The sequence below is a fragment of the Schistocerca americana genome, chromosome 9, assembly GCF_021461395.2.
Source record: "Schistocerca americana isolate TAMUIC-IGC-003095 chromosome 9, iqSchAmer2.1, whole genome shotgun sequence".
NCBI lineage: Eukaryota > Metazoa > Arthropoda > Insecta > Orthoptera > Acrididae > Schistocerca > Schistocerca americana.
In genome coordinates, this window is record NC_060127.1 from 21,258,138 (window position 1) to 21,285,096 (window position 26,959).

Consider the following 26,959-nt stretch of genomic DNA (forward strand, 5'->3'; position numbering starts at 1 on the left):
CTTCGTTATAGATAACTGCATTATCTGCAAAAGACATGATTCTACTGTTAATAGTGTGTACAGAGTCATTACTATATGACGTGAATGGCAAGGGTCACAACACACTTCCCTGGGACACACCCAAAGTTACTTCTACATCTGATGATGGCTCTCCATCCGAGGTAACGTGCTGTATCCTCTCTACCAAAAAGTTCTCAATCCAGTCACAAATTTAACTCGATACCCCATACGACTATACTTTTGACAATAAGCGTAGGTGTGATACTGAGTCAAATGCTTTTCGGAAATCAAGAAACACTGCATCTTTCTGGCTGCCTTGATCCAAAGCTTTCAGTAATGTAATGCGAGAAAAGTGCAAGTTGTGTTCCACACAATCAATGTTTTTGAAATCTGTGCTGGTCAGCATTGCAGAGGTTATTCTGTTTGAAGTAGCTCATTATGTTTGAGCTCAGAATATGTTCTAGGATCCTGCAACTAATATAAATATTGCAATATAAACTGCCCAATAAAAAAGTGATGCAGACACAAGGGGAGGAGGAAACAAACTGGAACTTCGAGGGCTGAGAGGGTATATGACGTTATTTCATTGACTACAAAGTTGAGTCAAAGTTATAAAGGACTTAGAGTATGAGCCCACTTATTAGTACAGAATTGCACCACCACTGGTCTGGATGCATGCACTGATTTGATTGGAAAGGGTATCATAAGGCTATTGTATCATCTCCTGAGTCATGCTTGTCCATAAGTGCCGTAAATGGTCCTCGATATCATGGATATCGATACTGGCCCCACACGTATTCTATTGGGAACAGATCTGAGGATCTTACAGGCAACAGAAGTACCTCAATATTACTCAGACAGCTCATAGAGACATACGTCATCTGTAGATGTGCATTGTCATGTTCAAAAAATGGCATCACCCATATTGTCACATGAGAGGTAATACGTGAGACAAGGCGCCATTCCAAACACAGCCATTTGCTCATGTGAAATGCAGCTTGGCCTTTTCTCACATGATATACTGAGAACTGTGGGTGAAGGGCAACAGTCATTCATTCATTCATTTTTTTATTGGTCCATTTAATTCATTACATACTTAAACAGTACATTGAATATAGTACTAGTCAAAATTGCAAAAGGAGCAGAAACACACACCACACACACACACACACACACACACACACACACACACACACACAGAGAGAGAGAGAGAGAGAGAGAGAGAGAGAGAGAGAGAGCATGACAAAATTAATTACAGATAACAATCATAAATTACAAGTGACAAATATGGCAATTTGAATTTAACCATTATTACATAATCATTGTTTACAAGGCTATTTTTCGTAATTTAAAAATTCTTTTACAAAGTAAAAACATTTTTCCACTAGAAGTGACTTAAGATTATGTTTTAAAAAAAATTTATGTTGCTGTGATTTTAAATCACTGGTTAGGCTGTTATATAGCTGAACTGTTATCTGTGATACACTTTTTTGGTACAGTGCTGTTCTACACTGTGACATGTGGATATTATTTGTGTTTCTTGTGTTGTGACTGTGTATATGCTTATTTTGTTGAAGATGTTACAGTACCAACACACGCAGAGCATAAAAAGCTTTTGAAAGTTTTTTATATGACAGTCCCATATTAAATTATCTTGTACCCATAGGCCTAGAACCTTAGTGTCAGTAACCGAGTTCAGTAACGTATTTTCAAGGTATGGTACTGTAACAAAGTTTTGCACATGTGTAAAAGAGTGGAAATTCATAAAGACAGTTTTTTCTTTGTTTATTATTATTTTATTTTTTTGAAACCAGTTAGTAATTTGGAACATTAAAGTATCTATTTCTACTTCCAATGAGATTTTGTCAGCAGCTGTTATTAATATGCTGGTGTCGTCAGCAAATAAGATTAGTTTTCCCAATTTAATAAAGTCATTTATATCACCAATATAAAGGAGGAACAGTAGAGGTCCTAAGACAGAACCTTGTGGCACTCCGTACTTACATTTTTCTAAATTGAAAGCATTTGACACAGTACCCCATTGCAGGCTGTTAATGAATGTACGAGCATATGGAATAAGTTCACAGATATGTGAGTGGCTGAAAGATTCTGGAATAATAGAACCCAGTACGTTGTCCTCGATGGCAAGTGTTCATCAGAGACAAGGATATCATCAGGAGTGCCCCAGAGAAGTGTGACAGGACTGCTGTTGTTCTCTACATACATAAATGATTTGGCAGACAGTTGCAATCTGCAGTTGTTTGCTGATGATGCCATTGTGTATGGTAAGTGTCAAAGTGGCAAAAACTAGGGCCTAAGCCCCAGGGGTATGCACTGGATATACTAAAATGGTTCAAATGGCTCTGAGCACTATGGGACTTAACATCTTAGGTCATCAGTCCCCTAGAACTTAGACCTACTTAAACCTAACTAACCTAAGGACATCACACACATCCATGCCCGAAGCAGGATTCGAACCTGCGACCGCAGCGGTCGCGCGGTTCCAGACTGAAGCGCCTATAATCACTCGACCACTTCGGTCGGCACTGGATATACACCACAGTGGTTGGACCTAGGATTTCCTATGGGGCCATAGTGTGGTGGAAGAAGGTAGAACAGCGGGTTGCTGCTAAAGAGCTTGCTAAGGTGCAGAGATTGGCCTGCTTAGCCATAACGTGTGGAATTAGCAACACACCAACCGCTGGAATGGAACCCATGCTGGACATGCCTCCACTTCACCTTTGGGTTAAGATGGAGGCAGCAGCTGGGGCATACAGACTTAAAACTGGCCAAAACTGGGTCTCATTTGGATATCCAGAATCACACACTAACATAGTGAGTGAGGTAAGGCTGGAGAAATGCCCACTGACTATATAATAACTCCTAACTGCTTCAACAAGCCTTACAACATAATAATTGGAAGTAGGGATCAGTGGGAGAAAACAGTTTGACACCATACAGGGGACGTCATTTGGTTCACTGATGGTTCAAAAACAGATCAAGGCGTTGGGGCAGGGTTGTACAGAGTTCAGCCAAGACTGGAGAGGAGCATCTCTCTAGGGAAACTGGCCTCTGTATTCCAAGCTGAAATTACTGCAATCAGGGCATGTGTGGAGGAGAATATGAGTAGGTGCTACAATGATCGTAGCATCTACATCTATTCAGACAGCCAGGCAGCCCTGAAATCATTGGCAGCTCCTGCAACAAGATCTAAGATTGTTGCAGATTGCCACAGGGCTCTGGTGGAGCTAGGGGGAAGCAATAGGGTGAACGTAGTGTGGGTCCCTGGCCACTCAGGGATCTGTGGCAACGAACAAGCCGATAGGTTGGCTAGGATGGGGGCAACAACTCCATTTATTGGATCGGAACCTGTCTTGGCAATTGCCAAGGCTATGATCAAATTAGAACTATGGAACTGGCTTAGGAAACAGCACGTAGGATATTGGACCAAGGTCCATAAACAAAAACATGGTAAGGTAATGATGCCCAAGCCATGTTTTAAAAGAAGCTCTGTAATCCTGGGATTGAACAGGAAAGAGATCAAACTCATGACTGGACTGATGACCGGCCATGGGAACTTCAAAAAATACCTACACACAATGGGTATAATGGAAAAGGACCCTAAATTTAGGATCTGTGATGAGGGTGAAGAAACTGCATCACAGCTAATCTTTGAATGCATGGCATTGGAGAGTAAAAGATACAGAATCTTCGGGACAACTAGACCTGAAGAAATTGTGTCTAACAAAAAACTGGTAGAGGGATTCCTTGCACTATTTAAGGGCACTGGTTGGCTTTACTTGATACACAGGGAGCGATACCGCACAATAAACCTAGTTTTGGTGCGGGCAGTGGCGGGTTAGACCTAAGCTGTTTTAGCCCTCCTGTTAAAATCAAATCAATTAAAATCAAGTGTCGAAGTTGAGTGACTGTAGGGAGATACAAGATGACTTAGACAAAATTTCCAGTTGATGTGGAAACATGTAATTTAATGCATATGAGTAGGAAGATCAAACCTGTGATGTTTGGATATGGTATTACGCATCCTGCTCGACACAGTCAGGTCGTTTAAATATCTGGGGATAACGGTGCAATGCGATACGAGGTTGAACGAGCATGTGAGGACTGTGGTAGGAAAGCCAAATGGTTGACTTCAGTTTATTGTGAAAATTTTAGGAAAAACTGGTTCATCTGTAAAGGAGACTGCACACAGGACACTGGTGCAAACTATTCTCGAGTACTGTTCGAGTGTTTGGGATCTGTACCAGACCAGATTGAAGTAATACATCAAAGCAATTCAGAGTCGGGCTGCTAGATTTGTTAGCAGTAGGTTTCAAAAACATGTAAGTGTTATGGAGATGCTTTGGGAACTCAAATGGGAATCCCTGGAGGGAAGGCAATGTTCTTTTCAAGAAAGACTACTGAAAAAATTTAGAGAACCAGCATTCGGACCTGCTACCGAATGATTCTACTGCCACCAACATATATTGCACATAAAGGCCTCAAAGATAAGATACGAGAAATTAGGACTCATACGGAGGCATATATACAGTCATTTTTCCCTCGCTCTGTTTGCGAGTGGAATGGGAAAGGAAATTACAAGTAGTGGTACAGGGTACCCTCCACCACATAACGTATGGTGTCTTGCGTAGTATCTGTGTAGATGTAGACGTCAATTTGTGTTCTGCTGCCAGTGGTAGCCTATACACGGGATGGTAATTCCCTGGTTCGGCTACTCAAGATGACGCAGAATGTTTCAGGGGGTTCATTGCTTGTTCTTGGTTGGTGGGAACTGACGTGAAGGGGTTACAGTGCACTCGATTCTCAAGATTATGATCCTCACTTTTGGTAGCGATATGTGATCGACCAAAACCTTACGATGAGCCTGCCTACTCTCACATTTCTATCAGTGCAACATCGGGCCACCATCACGTCCAAATGCCCCGCAAATCAGAATGTTGCACAATCTGATCAGCGGGTCAAATGGACACTCACAGTGATGCCATTTCAAACTCTGTCAGGTACTGATAAGCCTGTCTCATGCACGTACACATTCTCTTCGCTGTGATCACTCTACATCTGACACTGTTCATGCCCCTTTTATATCCTACTCAGCACAGTAACTATACTGAATACGAACAACACTAATGCACTCTTGTGACCTTTCCACTTCCCACAGAAATCTGCAGCTCTAATCATTTACATGGTGTATACTTGTATGAAGCAAAATTCACATCAGACCAAGTCTTCTGGGCACTTCACTGTTTTCCTCAGGTACTATAAAAATGTTAAGGTTTGCTGATGACATTGTAAGTCTGTCAGAGATGGCGAAGGATTTAGAAAAGCAGTTGAATGGAAAAGATAGTGTCTTCAAAAGAGATTATAAAACGAACATCCAGAAAAGTAAAATTTAGTGAAATTAAGTAAGACAGTGCTGAAGGGATTGGAGTAGGAAATGATAAAGTAAAAATAGTAGATGAGTCTTGTGATTTGGACAGAAAGATAACTGATATTGGCAGAAGGAAGGAAGATATAAAATGCAGACTGCCTATACTGATGAAAGTATTTTTTGAAAAAGAGAAATTTGTTAACATTGAATATAAATTTAAGTATCTGGAAGTCTTCTCTGCAGATATTTTTATCGAATGTAACCTAGTACAGAAGTGGAACATGGCCAAGCAGACAGTTCAGACGGAAAGAGATTAAAACTGTTGAAATATTGTACTACAGAAGAAAATTGATGACTAGATAAGTAGATCAAAAAACTAATGAGGAGGTACTGAACTCAATTGGGAAAAAGAAATGTATGTCAAATCGTGACTAAAAGAATGGGCAGTTGGTAGGGCACATTCTAAGGCATGAAGGAATCATCATTTTTGTAGTGGTTGGAGGGGACAGGGTTAAAAATTGTAGAGGGAGGACAAGCCTTGACTACAGTAAGCAGGCTCAGATGTAGACAGATCACACCTGTCTACAAGAACGGTAGTAGAAGTGATAAAAAAACTACCATCCAATATCCCTGACATTGATTTGTTGTAGAATCTTATAACATTTTCTGAGCTCAAACATAATGAGGTATTTTGAACAGAATGACCTCTGCAATGCCAACCAGCACGGATTTCGAAAACATCAATCTTATGAAACACAACTTGCACTTTTCTTTCATGACATTACTGAAAGCTTTGGATCGAGGCAACCAGGAAGATGCAGTGTTTCTTGATTTCTGAAAAGCATTTGACTAATTGTCAAAAGTATGATCATATTGGGTAGCGAATGAAATGTGTGACTGGATTGAGGACTTTTAGTAGGGAGGATACAGCATGTTATCTTGTATGGAGAGTCATCGTGAGATGTAGAAGTAACTTCGGGTGTGTCCCAGGGAAGTGTGCTGTAACCCTTGCTGTTCATGTCGTATATTAATGACTTTGTACACACTATTAATAGTAAAATCATGTGTTTTGCAGATGATGCAGTTATCTATAATGATGTACCGTCTGAGAGAAGCTGCACAAATATTTAGTCAGATCTTGATAAGATTTCAAAGTGGCGTAGAGACTGGCAGCTTGCTTTAAATGTCCAGAAATGTAAAATTGTACACTTCACAAAATGAAAACACATAATATCCTATGACTATAATACCAATGACTCACTGCTGGAATTAGCCAACTCATACAAATGCCTAGGTGTAACACTTTGTAGGGATATGAAATGGAATGATCACATAGGTTGAGTTGTGGGTAAAGCAGGTGTCAGACTTCGGTTTATTGGTAGAATACTGAGAAAGTGCAACCAGTCTACAAAGGAGATTGCTTGCAAGTCACTCCTGTGACCGGTTCTAGAATATTGCTCAAGTGTGTAGGACCCATACCTGATAGGACTAACAGGGGCCATTGAATTTACATAAAGAAGGGCAGCACGAATTGTCACAAGTTTGTTTAATCTATGGGAGAGTGTCACACTGATACTGAAGAAACTGAACTGGAAGACTTCTGAAGATAGATGTAAACTACCCCAAGAAAGTCTATTAACAATGTTTCAAGAACTGGCTTTATACTTGATGGAACTGGAAGAAACCCTAATAACTGGTACAATTGGACATACCTTCTGCCGTGCACCTCATAATGGTAGATGTAGAGGTATTTAGGTTGCAATAGTTATGATGACTACCATGGAAAGTTACATCTCTTTGGAGTGAACACCACCACCACCACCACCACAATAACAACATCAACAGCAACAAAAACAGAAGATGACCATTGTGCACACCCTGCTTTGTGAAATTAGTTCTGGTATTTTTTTTTTTTTTTTTTGTAATTTATTTGGTATGCGTATTCCATGGATCCATACATGCGAGTGATTCGCCTGGATGTGGAACGTGTCAATACAATTGTACAAATCCAATTAATGCTACAGAATAGTAATATAATACAATGATATAGATATTAATAAGTATCACTTTTTCTCATTTACAAGCAGTCAATTAACTAGTATAGCATTTCACACTATAACATTAACACTATAACATTAACATAATATCATATCATCCATCTAATGACTAAGAGACTAAATAGATCTATTATTAAGGGAGTGCATTACTTCTGGAAAAGAATTCATCTAAGGAGTACAGTAGATGGTCAAGCTCGTATTTTCTTAACGTACCTTTGAACAGCATTTCATTTTCTCTTGTACATTTAATATAATCAGGCAATGCATTAAGAGTCTTTATAGCAGCATACTTTACTCCCTTCCGTACAAGTGATAAATTTTTTAGTTCGACATGTAGATCATCTTTACCTCTAGTATTGTAGTTATGGTATGAACAATTTGTTTCATACTGAGCATAGTCTTTATTAACTACATTCATCAGAGAGTATATGTACTGACATGTTGTGGTCAGTATACGTAACTGTGTGAAAAGTTTTCTACATGAGGTTCATGGAGGTACCTCACACATGATTCTGACTGCCCTCTTCTGAGCAGTTAAGATTTTTTTTGAGGCTGGTGAATTACCCCAGAAGATTATTCCATAACTCATTAATGAGTGAAAGTATCCAAAGTAAGCTGATTTTAAAATGTTGATATCTCCAAAATTAAATTCATAAACCAAAAGTTGCCTTTTAGAGTAAGGGACACATGCTGTTCCCAGTTGAGCCTACCGTCAATGTGAAGCCCCAGGAATTTAGTGGAGTGCACCTGTTCCAGTTCCTGGTTGTCATGAGCAATTACTATATTTTCTAGAGTTTTATTTTTTGTGTGGAACTGTATAAAATTAGTTTTTTTTAATATTAACTGAAAGAGAATTAATTGAAAACCAAGCTGTAACTTCTCTGAGTGTACCATTAACATCAATCTCCAGATCAGCAGTAGACTTACTATCTACTACAATGCTTGTATCGTCAGCAAACATTGCGAATTCACAATTTTTACTAATAGACAGGGGTAAATCATTAACATATATTAAAAACAGCAAGGGTCCGAAAACAGAGTCCTGGGGAAATCCATGCTAAATTTTGCCCCATTCAGAATCCACTAGATTAGAAGATCCTTTGTTGCAGCCATTTAGAACCACCTTTTGTTTCCTGTCTTTAAAATATGATTTTAGCCAGTTACCTATAGGCCCCTTGATTCTGTAATGATAGGCTTTCTCCAAGAGTATCTTGTGGTTTACACAATCAAAGGCCTTGGAAAGATCACAGAAGACACCAACTGGTGCCTTCTTACTATTAATAGACTCCAAGACATCATTTGTGAGTGAATATATGGCACGCATTATTGGGGCCAAGATAGACACGAAGCCCACGCCTATTACAGTAGTACAAGTTTATATGCCAACTAGCTCTGCAGATGACGAAGAAATTGAAGAAATGTATGATGAGATAAAAGAAATTATTCAGATAGTGAAGGGAGACAAAAATTTAATAGTCATGGGTGACTGGAATTCGATAGTAGGAAAAGGAAGAGAAGGAAACATAGTAGGTGAATATGGATTGGGGTGAAGAAATGAAAGAGGAAGCCGCCTGGTAGAATTTTGCACAGAGCAGTACTTAATCATAGCTAACACTTGGTTCAAGAATCAGAAAAGAAGATTGTATACATGGAAGAAGCCTGGAGATACTGACAGGTTTCAGATAGATTCTATAATGGTAAGACAGAGACTTAGGAACCAGGTTATAAATTGTAGGACATTTCCTGGGGCAGATGTGGACTCTGACCACAATCTATTCATTATGAACTGTAGATTAAACCTGAAGAAACTGCAAAAAGGTGGGAATTTAAGCAGATGGGTCCTGGATAAACTGACTAAACCAGAGGTTGTACAGAGTTTCAGGGAGACCATAAGGGAACAACTGACAAGAATGGGAGAAAGAAATACAGTAGAAGAAGAATGGGTAGCTTTGAGGGATGAAGTAGTGAAGGCAGCAGAGGATCAAGTAGGCAAAAAGACGAGGGCTAGTAGAAATCCTTGGGTGGCAGAAGAAATATTGAATTTAATTGATGAAAGAATAAATTATAGAAATGCAGTAAATGAAGCAGGCAAAAAGGAATACAAACGTCTCAAAAATGACATCGACAGGAAGTGCAAAATGGCTAAGCAGGGATGGCTAAAGGACAAATGTAAGGATGTAGAGGCTTATTTCACTAGGGGTAAGATAGATACTGCCTACAGGAAAATTAAAGAGACCTTTGGAGAAAAGAGAACCACTTGCATGAATATCAAGAGCTCAGATGGAAACCCAGTTCTAGGCAAAGAAGGGAAAGCAGAAAGGTGGAAGGAGTATATAGAGTGCCTATACAAGGGCGATGTACTTCAGGGCAATATTATGGAAATGGAAGAGGATGTAGATGAAGATGAAATGGAAGATACAATACTGCGTGAAGAGTTTGACAGAGCACTGAAAGACCTAAGTCAAAACAAGGCCCCGGGAGTAGACAACATTTCATTAGAACTACTGACAGGCTTGGGATAGCCAGTCCTGACAAAATTCTGACATTTGGTGAGCAAAATGTATGAGACAGGCGAAATACCCTCAGACTTCAAGAAGAATATAATAATTCCAATCCCAAAGAAAGGAGGTGTTGACAGATGTGAAAATTACCGAATTATAAGTTTCATATGCCATGGCTGCAAAATACTAACACGAATTCTTTACAGACAAATGGAAAAACTGGTAGAAGCTGACCTCGGGGAACATCAGTATGGATTCCGTAGAAATGTTGGAACATGTGAGCAATACTGACCCTACGACTTATCTTAGAAAATAGATTAAGCAAAGGCAAACCTACATTTCTAGCATTTGTAGACTTAGAGAAAGCTTTTGACAATGTTGACTGGAATACTCTCTTTCACATTCTGAAGGTGGCAGGGGTAAAATACAGGGAGCGAAAGGCTATTTACAACTTGTACAGAAACCAGATGGCAGTTATAAGAGTCGAGGGACATGAAAGGGAAGCAGTGGTTGGGAAGGGAGTGAGACAGGGTTGTAGCCTCTCCCCAATGTTATTCAATCTGTATATTGAGCAAGCAGTAAAGGAAACAAACAAAAAATTCAGAGGAGGTATTAAAATCCATGGAGAAGAAATAAAAACTTTGAGGTTCACTGATGACATCGTAATTCTGTCAGAGACAGCAAAGGACTTGGAAGAGCAGTTGAATGGAATGGACAGTGTCTTGAAAGGAGGGTATAAGATGAACAAAACACAAGCAAAACGAGGATAATGGAATGGAGTCGAATTAAGTCGGGTGATGCTGAGGGTAGCGAGGGAAACGAGTCACTTAAAGTAGTAGATGAGTTTTGCTATTTGGGGAGCAAAATAACTGATGATGGTCGAAGTAGAGAAGCTATAAAATGTAGACTGGCAATGGCAAGGAAAGCATTTCTGAAGAAGGGAAATTTGTTAACATCGAGTATAGATTTAAATGTCAGGAAGTCGTTTCTCAAAGTATTTCTATGGAATGTAGCCATGTATGGAAGTGAAAAATGGACAATAGATAGTTTGGACAAGAATAGAATAGAAACTTTCGAAATGTGGTGCTACAGAAGATTGGTGAAGATTAGATCGGTAGATCACATAACTAATGAGGAGGTATTGAATAGAATTGGGGAGAAGAGGAATTTGTGGCACCACTTGACTAGAAGAAGGGATCGGTTGGTAGAACATGTTCTGAGGCATCAAGGGATCACCAATTTAGTATTGGAGGGCAGCATGGAGGGTAAAAATCGTAGAGGGAGACCTAGAGATGAATACACTAAGCAGGATCAGAAGGATGTAGGTTGCAGTAGGTACTGGGAGATGAAGCAGCTTGCACAGGATAGAGTAGCATGGAGAGCTGCATCAAACCAGTCTCAGGACTGAAGACCACAACAACAAAACAATATGGCACGCTCTGCGGAAACCCCTTTTTGAAAACCAAACTGTCTGTGGTTAGTAATATTAAGTTTATCAAGATGTGCCACAATCCTGTTATACACTGCCCTTTCAAGAACCTTTGAAAATTTTTTTAAGAGAGAGACAGTATGATAATTTTTGACATCTGTAGCTTCGCCAGACTTGAAAAGGGGTCTTGCAATGGCATATTTCATTCTCTCTGGAACAACTCCCTATAAAGAGACGTTTTGCAAATGTGAGCAAGTACTGCACTTACATAATTACTGCAGGCTTTCAAAAGTTTACCAGGGCTGTTTTCTATACCTGAAGACCCTTTACTTTTCAATGAGTGAATTATTTTTTTTATTTGATTAACAGTTATGGGTGTTACATTTATAACATTAAAACATTGTGGGAGGTTAAGTTTCAGAATATCTGCAGCTTCCCTTAGGTCACCACTGCAACCTATTTGAGAAGTGACAGTTAGGAAGTGGTTATTAAATGTGTCTGCTATCTGTTTACTATCAGTTATTTCCAAATCGTTAATTTTTAGGACTGCAGTTTTTACATTGTCAGATGGTGCAGTATCTGTTTATTACATTCCAAATCATTCTGATTTTATTATTTGAATAATTAATTTCAGATGGTATGCACATACTTTTAGTTTCTTTAATGACTTTAGTTAAGATTTTACAGTATGTCCTATGATAGTTCATCTGGATGGGATTATTGGATTGTCTGGATATTATATACAGTTCTCTTTTTCTCTGGCATGATATTTTTATGCCCTTGGTGAGCCATGGTTTTTTGCTTGAGTGCGTGTTCTGTAGTCTGCAGATCTTTTTTGGAAAGACACTTTCAAATATACCTGATAATTCATCAGTAAATAAATTATATTTTGTATTAACATCATTTGCAAGATGAACATACATCCAGTCAGTCTCCCAAATGCATAATTTCAAGTTTTGGATGTTTTCCTCATTCATGTTTCTAATGGTTTTCCATTGTGCACCAGCTTTGCTCTGATTTGTATTAAAGTTGTTAATTGTGAGTATTTGCCCATCATGATCAGAGAGACCATTTATGACTTTTTCAACTTTGATGTGATGAGTTCTACTCATATCTACAAAGACATTGTCTATTAGAGTGCTGGAAGTGGCAGTGGTTCTTGTGGGAAAACTGACAGTGGAGACAAGATTGTAGGTATGCATTAAATTTGCAAACTCTGTCACTATAATGTTCCTATTTTTCCTTGTTAGATACAATAGCACAGAATCTAATTTTTTCATGAACACTTTAAAATTACCAGATGGAGCCCTGTATACTGTTACGATTACCAGTTTCTTGTTAGCTTCTACTATTTCTGTGACACATGCCTGAAAGTCTTTCTCTACACAATATTTCTCTACATCTATTGTATTAAAGGACAGGCTGTTTTTCACATAAATAGCTGCCCCAACTTTGCACATATGCTTTCTACAAAATGAGGTTGCTAATACATAGTTTGGAATATTGAGCATTTCGATGCCAAACGTGACATGGTGTTCTGTCAGACACAGAATATGAGCGCAATTTGCACCTGTTGGTTCATCAATATTTACAATAAATTGGTCTAACTTACAGAGCAGGCTTTGAATATTTTGGTGAAAAATTTTGAGCTTATTTTTAATTATATGATTGGTTGTGGTGCTGCCACTGTTGGGACTGAGTTTTATTTCTTTTGAAATACCAGTATTACAGGAACAGTTTTCTGCAGGGAAGGGGGAGCTGTTGTGCTGGTAACACCCACATTATTTGTTATTAACTGCATTACTTACATTCTGATTGGAACCTTCACTCTTCTGCCCCAGTACCATAAAAAATCCCCATTTGCAGCTGAGGCTTTCTTGATCTCAGGTACGTCCTATGTGGAGCAGCTGCAGTCACTAATGTGCCCTTTTTTGTCATAGAGGATGGGTCTCCTGTTGGTGAGGTTTCTATACTGTCAGCCTGTACACTTGATTCTGTGGGTGTTGGTGTTGCTGTTTCTGCTACTGATGACCGTTCTTCCTCCTTAAATGCTGCTGCTGCTTCACAAGTTGGTAGTGGACTGGCTTTTCCTACTTGAGTTGTAACTGCTGGTGCTGTCTTGCTTTTGTATAAAAGACCTGTTTGTGTTGATTCCCGTACAGGTGCTGCTGCTTATGAAGTCTTCCCTTCAGCTATTCCATTAGTTTTGAAAGAGTATTTTGACGACACTGTCTGTATTTCTTCCAGTGGTACAGTTTCAATGGGCACAGGTGCTTTTGGTGTGATTGGAGGAGTGGTGTTTTCAAATAGTTTGAATGTTTCTGCTAATAGTGTTTTAGCGAGTACACGTTTTCCCAAAAAAAAGCCCCTCCACGCCCACACTGGCATGATGGCCAACTCAAAAAGTCTAATGCCATCTCTGCATAAGGGTTAGTTTTCACTAAAGTGAGGTGTCACAGGATGTGGGTACTGCGATGTTTGTGTACGTCTGGTTAAGGTTAACCATTAATATGTGCTCATCTGGAGATAGATTGGGTCGAAGTCGAACGAAGGGTAGCGGTTTGAAGGGCACAGGAAAAAAAGTGCCAAGTCAAGAGCCAAGGGAAAAAAACCTCTGCGATACTTAGGTCAGGTGGTAAGAGCAGTAGCGGATGTCTTGCTGCCTGCGATAGGCCGTGCAAGGGTAGGCTTTGTTAGTAGTGGGTATCATGCAAATCAATACCTTTGACATTGTGCGGTGGTGTTGCTTGGAGGCTGCTGCTGGGCGCCGGTATGATTTGCAGGTGGCGCAGTCGTGTAGGAGCTGCATATCCCCAGACGGGAGCTGCGTACGTCATCAGAGGTCTAATCAGTGTCATGTATATGGACCTCGACACTCTCCTATTCAGTGTACTTTCGCTGTTGAGCATTGGGTAGACCTGTTTGAGCCTCACGTGCACTCTGTTGGCAATGTACTTGATGTGGTCTCCCCATGTAAGTTTCAGGTCCAGCCAGACACCTAGGTATCTGACTTTCTCTCGAAAACGTATTGGGAGTGTATGTAGTGTTATCAGTCTACTGTGTTGATGTTTGCGCAGTAGTTTCGGTCTGCGTGTAAACAGAACTGCTTCACACTTGTCGACGTTTACTTTAATACGCCATCGCTGCAACCAAGGCTCAGCTCTTCTGAGTGCTGTCTGTATTCGTGAATTAATGTTCGATGGTTTCCAATCTTGCACAAGGATGGCGGTGTCATCCGTGTAGATGGCTAACGTCGTGTTTTGTGTTGCTGGGAAGTCATTAATGTACAGGTTGAACAAGATGGGCCCTAGGATGCTTCCTTGGGGTACTCCAGCTTGGATACCATATTGTGTTGATTGTTTATGCTGCACATTAGTGTTGAAACATCTGTTCATGAGATATGAGTGTATGAGACGTACGAGTCTGTCCGGGAAACCAGCTTTGCTTAGTTTGCGTATGAGGCCATTGTGCTAGAGATGGTCAAAAGCCTTTTCAATGTCCAAGAACACAGCCCCTGTGGCTTTGTTCATGTTGTAGCCATGTGTTATATGTTTGACTACGCAGAGGAGTTGTTGTGTTGTCGAGTGGTGATTCCTAAAACCGAATTGCTCCGGTCTTAGGGTGTCATGTGGCGATGCAGTGCCTAGTGATGAGTTTTAATACTACCTTCTCAACAATCTTGCTGAGTGAACACAGCAGACTGATGGGTCAGTAATTTTGTGGGAGGGAGTGGTCTTTCCCTGGCTTCCTGAACATCAGGACCTGGGCCGCCTTCCAAAAGTCAAGAAAGTGTTGGTGTTTTAGGATGGTATTCGTTAAGTGTGTAAGGTATTCTACGGCTTTACCTGTGAACTCCTGGAGGACACAGTTTTGAAAGCCATCAGGCCTAGGGGTTTTCCTAGCATTGGTGTGATTTCATTTGTGCTAGTGCGTCTAATTTTGTTGCGCAAGGGCTGGGCTACAATCGTGTAACCTCCTGGTCCGTTTCAAGTGGGAATACTGGGCCTGAGGAAGCCAGATTCGGTATGAAAGACGCTGCAAGTGTTGTGGCCATAAGCTCTGCCTTCTCCATCGTGGAGTAGGCTGGGCCGTCTGGTCCGTGTAGTGTGGGAATGTAATGTTTCTCCCTGGTGAAGTGTCTGGCTAACTTCCACACGCCAGGACATGTGGTATCTAGCCCAGCGAGTTTCTGTCCCCATTGTTCATTTTTGAATGTTTGTATTTTATCCCGTATTATGCCCTGGAGTCTGTTGACGTGCGCCTGGCACGCTGCCAGTATCTCCTGAGATAAGGCCCAGGATCTCCTGGGCCAGGGCCGTCAAGTGTTGTCTTGATGCTGTATATGGAATGGCGTCGGTCATTGCCTCTTGGACGGCAATTGCGAGAGCCTCCACAGCCTCATCGATTTGCTGCATGTTGTTAATTTCATGGGTGTCAGGAATACAACTATCAAGCGTTTCCTTGAACAGTGTCTAATTTGCACGCCTGTAGTTCAGTATCCTGCGTGGTTCGATGTCCTGCAGTGTTTCTTCCATGTGCAGTATTACGGGCATGTAGTCTGAGTCCAGATCGTTTTCAACCGTAAGGTTGAGTGTGCATGTGATGCCCTTTATGAGGGCTATGTCTAACATGTCAGGCCTGTATAGGCACGAACGTGGGAATGTTCGGCCCAAGTATAATGTAGTTTCGGCCTAGTGTGTGTTCGTATAGTTTCTTGCCGTTGGAGGTTCTTATTCATGAGTTCCAATCGGGGTGCTTTGCGTTTAGGTCTCCAGCGGCGATTACCCGCGGTGCTATGTTGAGTACTGTGCTGGTATCACGTGTTACTATGTTTTTAGGAGGATTGTACATCAATACCAGTGCAGTGTTAGTTCTGTTGAACTTGGCCCTGATGGCTGTGACCTCTAGTCTTTCAAGCGCAGGGAGCTCGATGTTTGTGTGTTCTATGTCTGTGTGTATGATGATTGCTGTGCCGCCTCCTCTCCTGCCATCCGCTCGGTCGGTATGGTAGACGCAATACCCTTTGATGTTCAGTTGTTTGCGAGGTGTAAGCAGTGCTTCGTTCACAAGAGCGAATCGGATACCCTTTTGCGCCATGAACGCGGCCATGTCAGCTTTTTTGTTTGCGATCTCATTGGCATTCCAAAACAGGATCTGTGAGTTTGTGTTAGCGTCTGCGTTTCAGGGCTGGTGTGGCGTATTATCCATGTAGTAGTGTAAAAAGTGGCGTGACAAGGGCTTGGAAGCTAGTCCAGTTGAGCGTGCTCGACGTGAACTGCATGAAGAGTTGTGAGACACACCCCTCAATCTTTGTGACTACTTCAGTGGTCGTGAGTCCGGGGAATAATGTCTCCATTATTCTCCAGAATGTTGATGTAATGTTGGGCGTGTTGGCCTGTGTGTTGGTGGTCGTGTTAGTGGCCGCTTGTGCCTGTGTTGGCGCCTGGTGAGGGCTGGCTTGTGTGTCAGCTGTTCGTGTGATGGTTGTGGGCGTCTGTGTATTCACTGTGGTGAGAGGGTGTGTTGTGTGGGTTGTCGAATTAGTGTCCGGATTGTGTTCATGAGGATCGGTGTCCTGTTGCCTGTGTACTTGATGTGGTGTGGTCGTGTTCCTCCCGTTTCGATTGTATCTCCTTCTCCTCCTCTGACACTTGGTCGTCCCTGTATTGGTGCGTCTTCTGCAGCCTGTGGTGGGCTGCAGTCCTCGATCTCAGTGGGTAGGGTGGTGTTGTTACTGGTGTCGTGTGGTGTACCCGATGCTGGTGTGGTGTTAGGTATTGAGTGTGTCTGTTGTGTGTATGTTGCTGGGGTGTTTGTTGTGTGTGTCTTGAGCTCTGGGGCTCCTCTGACCATCCCGCACTGCTGGGGCTGCCAGCAACCACTCCATCGGAGGATGTTCCACCTATTACTGGGTGTGGGGGTGGTTTCGAAACTGTGATGGCGGTAGGTTTGGCATATTTAGCTATTTTGTGCCTCAGAGCTGCTTTGTGCGCAACGCACCCCCTGTAGTTTGCTGGATGGGCAGCACCACAGTTGACGCACTTGTGAGGTGCTGTGTTGGGGAGTTTGCACTGTTGGGTCAAGTGACCACCAGTGCAAATGTGACAGCAGGGACGAGACCACATTGGATACCCATGTGTGCAAAGCACTGGCAGTTGTGGCATTGTTGGGGGGTGCGCAGCATATTGTATATCTCTACACTGACGACCATATGAAGAAACAATTTTAACTTCAACAGGTCTCGGGACTTGGCCGTGTTGGCCAATTCCGCCATGTAGTTGTGCAATGGTCTTGCTGTGCCGAACTCTGTCATTCGATTTACCCGAATGCACTCCCATCCGAGAGCGGGGAGTTCTTTGTGTACTGTTTCGATTGGGGTTTGTGAATCTATCCCCTTTATTGCGTACTGCTGTGTCTTTTCAAGGACTGTTCTGTACGTGAAATGCTCTACCTTCCTTTCTTTAAGAAATTCTAGCAGATTCGAGTAGTCTGTCTTGTTTGCCATGTACAGTGTGGCTTGTTCCCCGGTGAGTTTCGAGTAGTGTGTTGTGGGGTTGTGTTTCTTACTAAATTCTTTGTTTAGGAGACTAAGGTCTCCATAGTTGTGTATGATGACTGGTGGGAAGCCAGTCGCGGATTTGTTTGAGTTGTACATAGCTGATTGTGATTTTGTGAGTGCTGCAGTCGCAGGGTTGTTCGTGTTGGTCCCTGTGTTGCCATTGTTGTTAATTTATGGTGTAGTTGGAGTTGGCAACAGCACTCAATGGTTGCCTCATGAGTTTGTGGGCTCACTTGTTTGCGTGTTTGGTGGCTGTTTGCATCGCGGACTGACCTGCTGCCATGGTCCGTCTTCTGTGTTATTTGTGTCCTCTGTCGGCTCTGGCTCCAATTCCATTGGTGCCTGGGCCGCTGAGGGTGAAAGAGGGGGCATATCTTTCGAGTTTTCAGCAGGCGCTTGTGTGTGTGGTGTGAGTGTTGCTCTTTGTGAGTGTTCACTGCCCATCAGCAGTGCGATCAGCTCTTGCTGATCTGCATCTGCTTGTCCTTCAAGGCGACTGCCTCTTGGAAGATGGACAGTGGGACAGAAATGCTGGCGGGAGTAGCTGGCATTCCCGCCTCTTGAGCTGCAGCTTTGCTGCTGGTTAATGGTGGGGAATCACAGGAAACATCAGACATCTTTGCTGCTTGGAGGAATTTTATTTGGATAGGAAAGGATGTACTACAATGTTGTTCTTTTTACAACACTACAATTATTGCTTTTTTTCAGTGAAAGTGCAGTGTATTGTGTCCCTGAGGAAGAGGGGAGTCCCTATGACCTATCTGCGCAGCACAAGAGAGCGCAGATAGAAGAGAGCGCCCCACAGTGGGTGGGATTATCCGATGTGATCGGGCCCCTGATACTGAGATACCCTACCAAAGAACAGGAGCATCCCACAGGGGAGGTTTGCAACCGGAGTTGCGAGAAGTTGAGCCAGAGCTCTTGCCGCTTAGCAACTGGAAGTGTTAAGCGGCTTGCACTGGTTCGTGGCGTTCAGAAGAGCATCACCGGCAGCTACACCAGGTGCAGAGAGCAGCGTTCCGCTCGGGACAGCTGCTCGACTGCTCCTAGCCAGTTCCTGTGCATTCCATGTCGAGTAAACTGGTTTCTCTCTTCGGAATTACTGTCCAAAAACTTCAGGTCCTTGAATGCTTTGCATACCTTTTGAAACATTCTGTTTGTGAATTTCATTTCATTATTTATACATGAACTGTTTATTAGGTCATGTCTGTGTGGGATGCTAACGACAATGTTTTTCTTGGCGAGATTCTTTCCAGTGCATTTCGTAATGCTGTGATTGCATTTTTCGACTCATTTTTATAAATACCGTTAGCTCCAGTAATAATTACACATACATCATTTGGTTGAGGGTTTAAATCTTGACTGTGTATTCTATAATGCTTTTCCATCAATGTAACTGTATAGACAGATGAGAGAGGAGAACTAACTTGAAATGTGCAGGTCACACGACCTGCCTCAACCTCACCGTGGACATGGTGCCTCACATTCGTCGCTACGACTGGCAGTGCACCGACTGCAAGATATGCATCCAGTGCAAGGACCCTGCCGATGAGGATAAGATGCTCTTCTGTGACATGTGCGACCGTGGGTATGTAACTGAAATCAATCTCCCCTCATTCTTTTCAAATCTCCAATCTTTTCAATTCTGCCATCTGCCCTCCATATTTTATTTCTGCTTTCTGGATGATCTGAAACATATATTGGAATTAATAATGCCTGCTCTTGAAACAATGCAGGCTGCACCTTTTTTTTTACCATGTCCACACTATACTGAGTACAATTAGATACAAAATGCGAGCACACTTTTGTTTAGATCCAATCTCTATGACCACTACAGGAATGAGAAGCGTAAGTAACCTTTTTTATTGTCCTCCTTCCATTGGTGACAAATGAAAATGAGTCGGCAATTGAGATATATTAATTTATTGAAGCCCAGACATCTTGTATTGTGTTTCCACAAATATATAGGGCAGACAACAACACGTTAAGTAAGCAGTAAAAAATGTTTTTCAAACAGATAAGCATTTGCGCAAAAAATGTATAGTATTTGCTACACTGGAGTACCATCTATTTTAAGCAGCAAATAAATGAAAATAGACATCAAAACTGTGCACACTTGTTCTGCCAAAAACAATAGTGACTATGAGATATACGAGGGTTGTAACATAAATAGTGGCAATTATTTATTCACAACCAATACAAAAGAATTACATGTTTGCACCTGTTACTGTCCTTCAAAGCAGTCACCAAGGTTGTGCAGAACCCGTTGCCAGCGATGTGGAAGGTGTAGTATACCGTTAGCAGAGCCTGTTCTGTTGATGGTGTGAATGGAGTGGTGTGCTGCCTGTCGTATCTCTGGAACAGTTCTGAAGGGGATGCTGCGAAGTGATTCCTTCATCTTCGAAATCAAATCAAAGTCACAAGGACTTAAATCACATTACTGTTCATTTTTGGACCACCACCTGGAACCAGCTTTGTGAAAGAAGCGGTGATGCTTTCTGCACAACCTACCCATCATCTTCCACGACAATGCACAGGCGCATATAGCACAAGCTGTGGCTGCTCTTTTCAGTCGATGGGACTGGGAAGTACTGTACCATCCACCATACTCCCCAGACTTAACTCCTTGTGACTTTGATTTGATTCTGAAGATGAAGGAACCACTCTGCGGCATTCGCTTCAGAACTGTTCCAGAGATTCGATAGGCAGTAGACCACTCCATTCACACCATCAACAGAACAGGCTCTACTACAGTGTTTGGAGGTAGCACATGGCTGACACTGGCTGTTGTATGGGGCAACCAGGCAGATTATGGTGGCCTTGAAGCCTTTCCAGATGCTAACATTTTGGCTTGGAAGACGTGGAGTATTGCTGAGACTACAGGACTGTTGGCTAAACAGCCTTATGGTACTCTTGTTCCAAGCATGCCATTTGTATTGTCTACTAGAAGAAAGAAGAAGTTAAATGCTGATGAGTACTTGTTTTTGTGGGCGAAAGTCGGGAGTGGCAATTGTAAAATAAAGATCAACGGTGACTGTATGTTTTACTATAGACAATAAAGTGTGTTATGTCCTTTCCTTGTCTCTATTCCTTATCTCCCTCCCCTTTTTTTTAAAAAAAAAAAATGTATTCACTTTTGTTTTGGTGGCAGTGCCAGTCTTGGTTGCTCGCTAGGCGGGTGACCTTGAACGGGACTTAGCCGCTGGACGAGGCTGCCTGAGACGTGGGCCCTAGTATAACTAGGCCCGCGTTGCTCTAAAATTCATTTCCGGTTGCGCAGTCGGGTGTGATAAGGCGCGCTGCGAGCGCTTGGTGACCGGAAGTTGTGCTGCTAATGGTATACTGTGCCTTCCACATCACTGGCAATGGGTTCTACACAACGCTGGTGACTACTTTGGAGGACAGTAACAGGTGCAAACATGTAACTCTTTCGTACCAGTTGTGAATAAATAGTTGGCGCTATTTAAGTTCCAACCCTTGTAGAAAAGACAAAAGACACAGTGGCTGTATACACAAAAATATAAATAATAATACTAATACATTAATAGATTATTATATACATATAAATACAGGCATATTATTTCTATATTTGGTGTATGAACTTTATAGTTAAACAGCTGTGCAGGATATCGAGCAACTAGAATACTGTAAATAAAAAAAATAAATAAATAGCAGCAGCACTATTGACCACTGTGTACACAATATAAACTTCCAGTCACATTAATGTGACCAACTGTCGGAAGCCTGAATAACCACCTTTTGGAGCATTGACTCTGAAAAACATGCAGGAAGAGAGTCTGTGATGTTCTGGAAGGGACCGACAGCAATATGGAGCTGTGCCAACTCCAGCACTGGGACCAGCTATGCTAAGTTTCTCAGTTGAGACACCATGGTGCGAACAGCCCAATTTTCCATTGTACCTTCCAGATTGATGAAATCACCCAGGAAAACCATGAAAACGTTCCCCAGCCTGGATCCTTCCAACGATTGCTGCAGGATGTTTGCCATCTGTCTGATGGAGCAAAAAACCATATTAATTTTAAAATGACACCTGTTGACATCCAATTGTGGTATTGGTGGGCAAATTCCAGCCTTCATTGCTGAACAACACCAGTCAGCATGGACGCACGAGCCAGGCGCTTGCTGCGGAGGCCCGTACGCAACAACGTTCACTGAACGGTTATTGAGGAGACACTGTTGGTAGCCACATGGTTCATCTGAGTGGTCAGTTGCTCAACAGTTGCATGTCTGTTCGCCTGTTCACATATCGATATCTGTCATTGACCACTATCATCTATGACCTGTGGTGCAGCGCATTTGCCCGGTGCCAGTTTTGTATAGCGCCATTTTGCCAATACTTTAACCACAGCAGCATGCAAACATTTTACAAAATTAGCTGTTTTGGTAACGCTTTCACCCTTGGCCCAAAAGCCAATGATCATGTCATTTTGGACGTCACATAAATTGCTCCGTTTGTGCATTACGACAACAAATGCACTTGTTTTCCACATCCCCCTGACCTGCCTTATATACCCTCCACTGCTAGTGCTGCCCCTTGCTCTCCATTGGTGATTACTGCACACTAAAAATGGGCACGAGTGGTGGTCACATTAATGTGTCTGAACCATGTATTTAGAACTTAGTTTTCTTAAAATTTATGGATGAGGTCATATAGTCAATGCGAGTTTGCCTTCAGATACTTGTAAACGGAACAAAAAGTGTATTTCATTAACAGTTCCCTTTCTTGTGCCCTGGATGTATTGCTTTTAATTAAAATTTTGATTGATATCAAAAGAACCATGAATTAAAAAAATAACATGAAACTAAATGGATTGTGTTAAGTCACAGCTGAGGTAGGTGTGAGATATTACACTGTAAAGACTTAAGTTTTCATTAAATTTAACACAGTTAACAAAATGGATTACTGACAACAAAGTTCATGAGTAGATAAATTTACTGTGCAGTTGTGGTTAGTATTCCCAATCGTTTCAACACATGCCTGCAAGATTTATGTGTATGAACTGCAATTGTCATTCTAATTGTCTTCTTATGTGCAGTGAACACTTTTGTGCTGAAGTGAGACTGGCCTGTAGAGATTGAAAATGGTTCCCTGGTAGTAACTGTAGCAACTTCGCCATGTTACAGATTTTGTGCACTCAGATTAGTGTGAAAGACGTCAAGAGATAGGTAAACTGAATCATAAACATACCTAAAGTGTGTGAAATAGAAGAAGTTCTACTTCAACTGCCTCCCATTTTTACTTTGTATTTTATTTCTGGATACTTAAAAATTAGTCACAATGCCAAAATTCTGCATCCTTTTATGTCTCTTATTGCTTTTATAGTCATCAGTTCTTGGGGTAAACTGTGGGTAATCGTTCTGAACAGGGGATGTTGAATGAATTTTTTGATTGTCGACTGGACACAGTTTGCAGAACCCAAACCTTGGAAATATGTATTCTCATTGGCAGTAGCTTGATATGCTCATTATTAAGCTGCAGAATATATGCAAGTAGGCAGAACTAAATATGCACAAGAGGTCTTTAAAATTTACAATGACAGATTCAAGTCTGCCAGTCAGTTCAAGTACCTGGGAAATTGGTACAGTTGTTTTTTTGAAGTACCCATTGATCTAAATGAAAGGATTTCTGCTGGCTCCAGATGTCTATATGCTCTGAAAAATACATTCACGAGTAAATCAGTATCACATTTTGCAAAAATGGAGGTATACAATGCCGTTATATGCCCCATTGTCCTCCACAGTTTAGAAAGCTGTACACTAACTAAAAAGGAGATGCAAAAACTTGTAACATATGATGAGAAGAATTTTGGGCCCCGTTGATGGCAGAGATATTTGAAATGCAAAAATAATAGTGAAATTTGTCAGATTATGAACTAGCCCACTGTTTCACAGTATCAGAAGAGAGAGAGTTCCAGTGAGCAGGTCACATAATCTGTATGCCAGAGACTTGACTTCCTAGGCAAGTTTTCATTCCCCAAATTACAACAGAATATCCCTGGGCAGACCAAGAACAGTGGGAAGGTGACATAATTAAGGATGTGAAAGCTATGAGTGTAGTCAATTGGGAGGAACAGCAATAGAAAGAATGCATAATTATGGTGTACAGGGCTGTTGACCACTGGATAAGCATGTAAGAATATTAAGCTTTCTGGACCAATACTTTTATCTATGACCATTAAAGAAAAGTGAGGGGAAAAAGAAAAAGATAAGAAAAATGTCAATGTTGTGATAAGTGAAAGTATTTGTGCCTCTTGTATAACTTTTCATTTTCCTCTTTGACTGTGTGCGAATCTGAAATAGTGAACTTCTGATATTATTGTGCATTATCACTGATCATATTGTAACTTTCCAAATATTCAGTTTGAGTGATTAAATATAATCTCTTCAATCAACTTTATCACTTTATAAGTTTATTATTTTAATTGTGAAAATCTGAGCCCCTGTGTACTTCTCATGCTTACAACATTAATGTTTCTTTCTATTGCACAACAAATATGTGATTTGCTGTTCTGTGATGCTCATCCGTCCATCAAGCTGCTTTTTTAATCTTCAGTGTGTAACAAGATTTTCTTCCCAAACTGTGGTTTGAATGTTAATTATTTTGTCCTTCCTAGGTTGCCAATTCATTCTGATTACACATAAGAAAACCCAAAAGCTTTCAGCCAAGATAAGAAAGAAGATTGACTAAAATAGGAAACATACATTAATTTTCCTTTTAGAAGAAAAAACATGTTTTATGTGGTGTGAAGTTAACAAATTTGTGTTTTTAGAAAAGTATTTTCTATCTTTGCCTGCAAAATGTTCTCCAACATTTCTTTGTTATTAGAGAAGAAGGAACTTGGGGTGTGAATAGCAGCCTAGTAATACCTCTGCATGGCTGTCTTGCACTTTCATTTGTGAAAATAAAGTCATTTTTCATAAGTATTAATCATAATATTTAAGATATTTAAATATTATGTGAACTTAAAGAGCTAGGATTGATAGAACACAGAATCTTATTATAAGCATTATACCTCTGTTCATTCTAGAACATGTCACAGAGACCTCCACAGAAACATAGGTATTTTGACAATTACTTCACATTTTATTTATTCATTAATGTCCTTTGTTGTACCAATATTCCTCTTTTCTCAAAAGATGGTGCAAAATTAAACAATACTAAGACAGAAACAATATTTAAAAAGATTTAAAATGGTCAAAATTAGGACAGAAGGGAGCTAGATACATGGATACACATACATTTAGCAACCTGAAAGAGCATGTTGAATGTTTTGTGAGTAACTTGATGGAGTTTATAATTGAATTAAAGAACTTTCTGTTGCACAACTGTTTCTATTGCATTAAACAGGACTTGCTTGGAGTCATTTCATTATATTGCACATAAAACTGTAGATCTCTGACTTATTTCCAGATGACACAGCCCTGAGCGGTGTAGCTGTTCCTTCAAATATGGGGTTGCTGTTAAATAAGTGTAACAGTAATTTGACCATGTCCTTCCCACATTGGTCTCCTGGACTCCATTACCAAAACTGTGATTACTGCTTCAAGTTCAAATACTACTCTTTCTTTTGCACCATATTGCAGGGATGAACTTTATATACCAGTTGTTAAGACCTTCATATGGACCAACAACTCGTATGTTGTGTTAATATCTCAAATGACAAGACAAACCTCATTCTCAAACATTTCAGCATCATTGAATAGAATTTATGGCAAGTCTGTACATCTATAGGGAAGGATGGTATTACACAGAATGCTTACTCCAAGTCCAAGTAGGTATTTTGTCCCACTAACTAATTGTGACCACTGTCCGTGCTGAAGATGCATGTCACATCTCAGTATGGCTCTCACCAACCCACAATATCTGAATATTTATATTAGAAGTAATATTTTACATTATTATTCTCTTACTACATAAATTATGTTCATTGTGAGTATCATTCGTCGGTAACAAGACGTAAGGATATGCCTCACTTGCCTGGAGTAATACTTGTCACTACACCTATTCTTCAGAATCCATGGAATATGACTGAAGTAGTGTTACACTTTGTGAACCTATGTCTTGTTGTGCTGAACCCACACAATTTTTGGAAATTTCTCATTTCTTTACTGCTTCCTGGTATTTCAAAGCTATACTAAAGGTTGCAGTTGACAAATGACTCTCACACAGGCAGTTTATTATTATTATCATTTGCATCATTTACAACAACAAAATTGTTATACATATTTAATCAAAAAGTAGACATGTACAACTATTGACACCATATAAACATTCAGCACCTTAGATTACACACAAATGTCAGAAAACTTGATTCAGTGGAGCTCATCTTTGGATACTTCATGTACACTCTTGGTACCACCAGGGAAATATCTGAATATCACCATAGTCACATGTACCGTCAGTGCAAAACCCCTGCTTGTGAATGTTGTATTTTCACATAAACTGTACCGACATCTCCCTAGGATAATGAAAACCTGGACCTTTAACACTTGGGTTGTCAATAAGTTTGTGGTTCTAGTTTTTCATAGCTTGCTACTGAAGTTTCCATTCAGCATCCTGGTTGAACCCAGTGCAGGGCATTTGAATTCCTTCTCCATATGCTAGTGTTGTGGATTTGGGTAATTTCCTAGTTTGCAAGAATAAAGCTTTGTGAAAAGTGTGTATTTTTTGGAAACTTGGTAGGGCTTGTAGAGAGCCACCTTTCAATGAAGATGAGTTGGACAGATGTTTGTTAGTAATTGTTGCCAGCATGTGGATGTAGTCTGACTGTGCCATTAATGGTTCCCATAACTACATTAATATGCACGTCAAGTTTCTTCATGTGAGCACTGTGGTGTAATATTCTGCTACAGATTATGCCATCACAAGGGATGCTCAGTAGATGACTGAAGTATTTGCTCTGCCTGTATTACCTGCCAGCTTTATCACCAGGCTTCTTAACTGTGTTGGAGAGCTGTTTATGATATGTCAGTAATCTGTCTAATGCCTTGTCATTATATTTT

At 40.9% G+C, this 26,959-nt stretch overlaps 1 protein-coding gene across 7 annotated transcripts in view; it reads left to right on the forward strand.

The window, feature by feature from the left end:
* Nucleotides 1-26,959, forward strand: part of LOC124551368 (titin-like) — a 260,732-nt gene that overhangs the window by 140,017 nt on the left and 93,756 nt on the right. For all 7 annotated transcript variants that reach the window (XR_006967830.1, XR_006967828.1, XR_006967829.1 and 4 more), the window contains exon 13: nucleotides 19,376-19,523. Coding sequence is in view for 3 of the 7 variants with exons in the window: in XM_047126404.1 (XP_046982360.1) it covers nucleotides 19,376-19,523 (148 nt within the window). In the remaining 4 variants the exon portion in view is untranslated. The remainder of the gene's footprint in view (nucleotides 1-19,375; nucleotides 19,524-26,959) is intronic.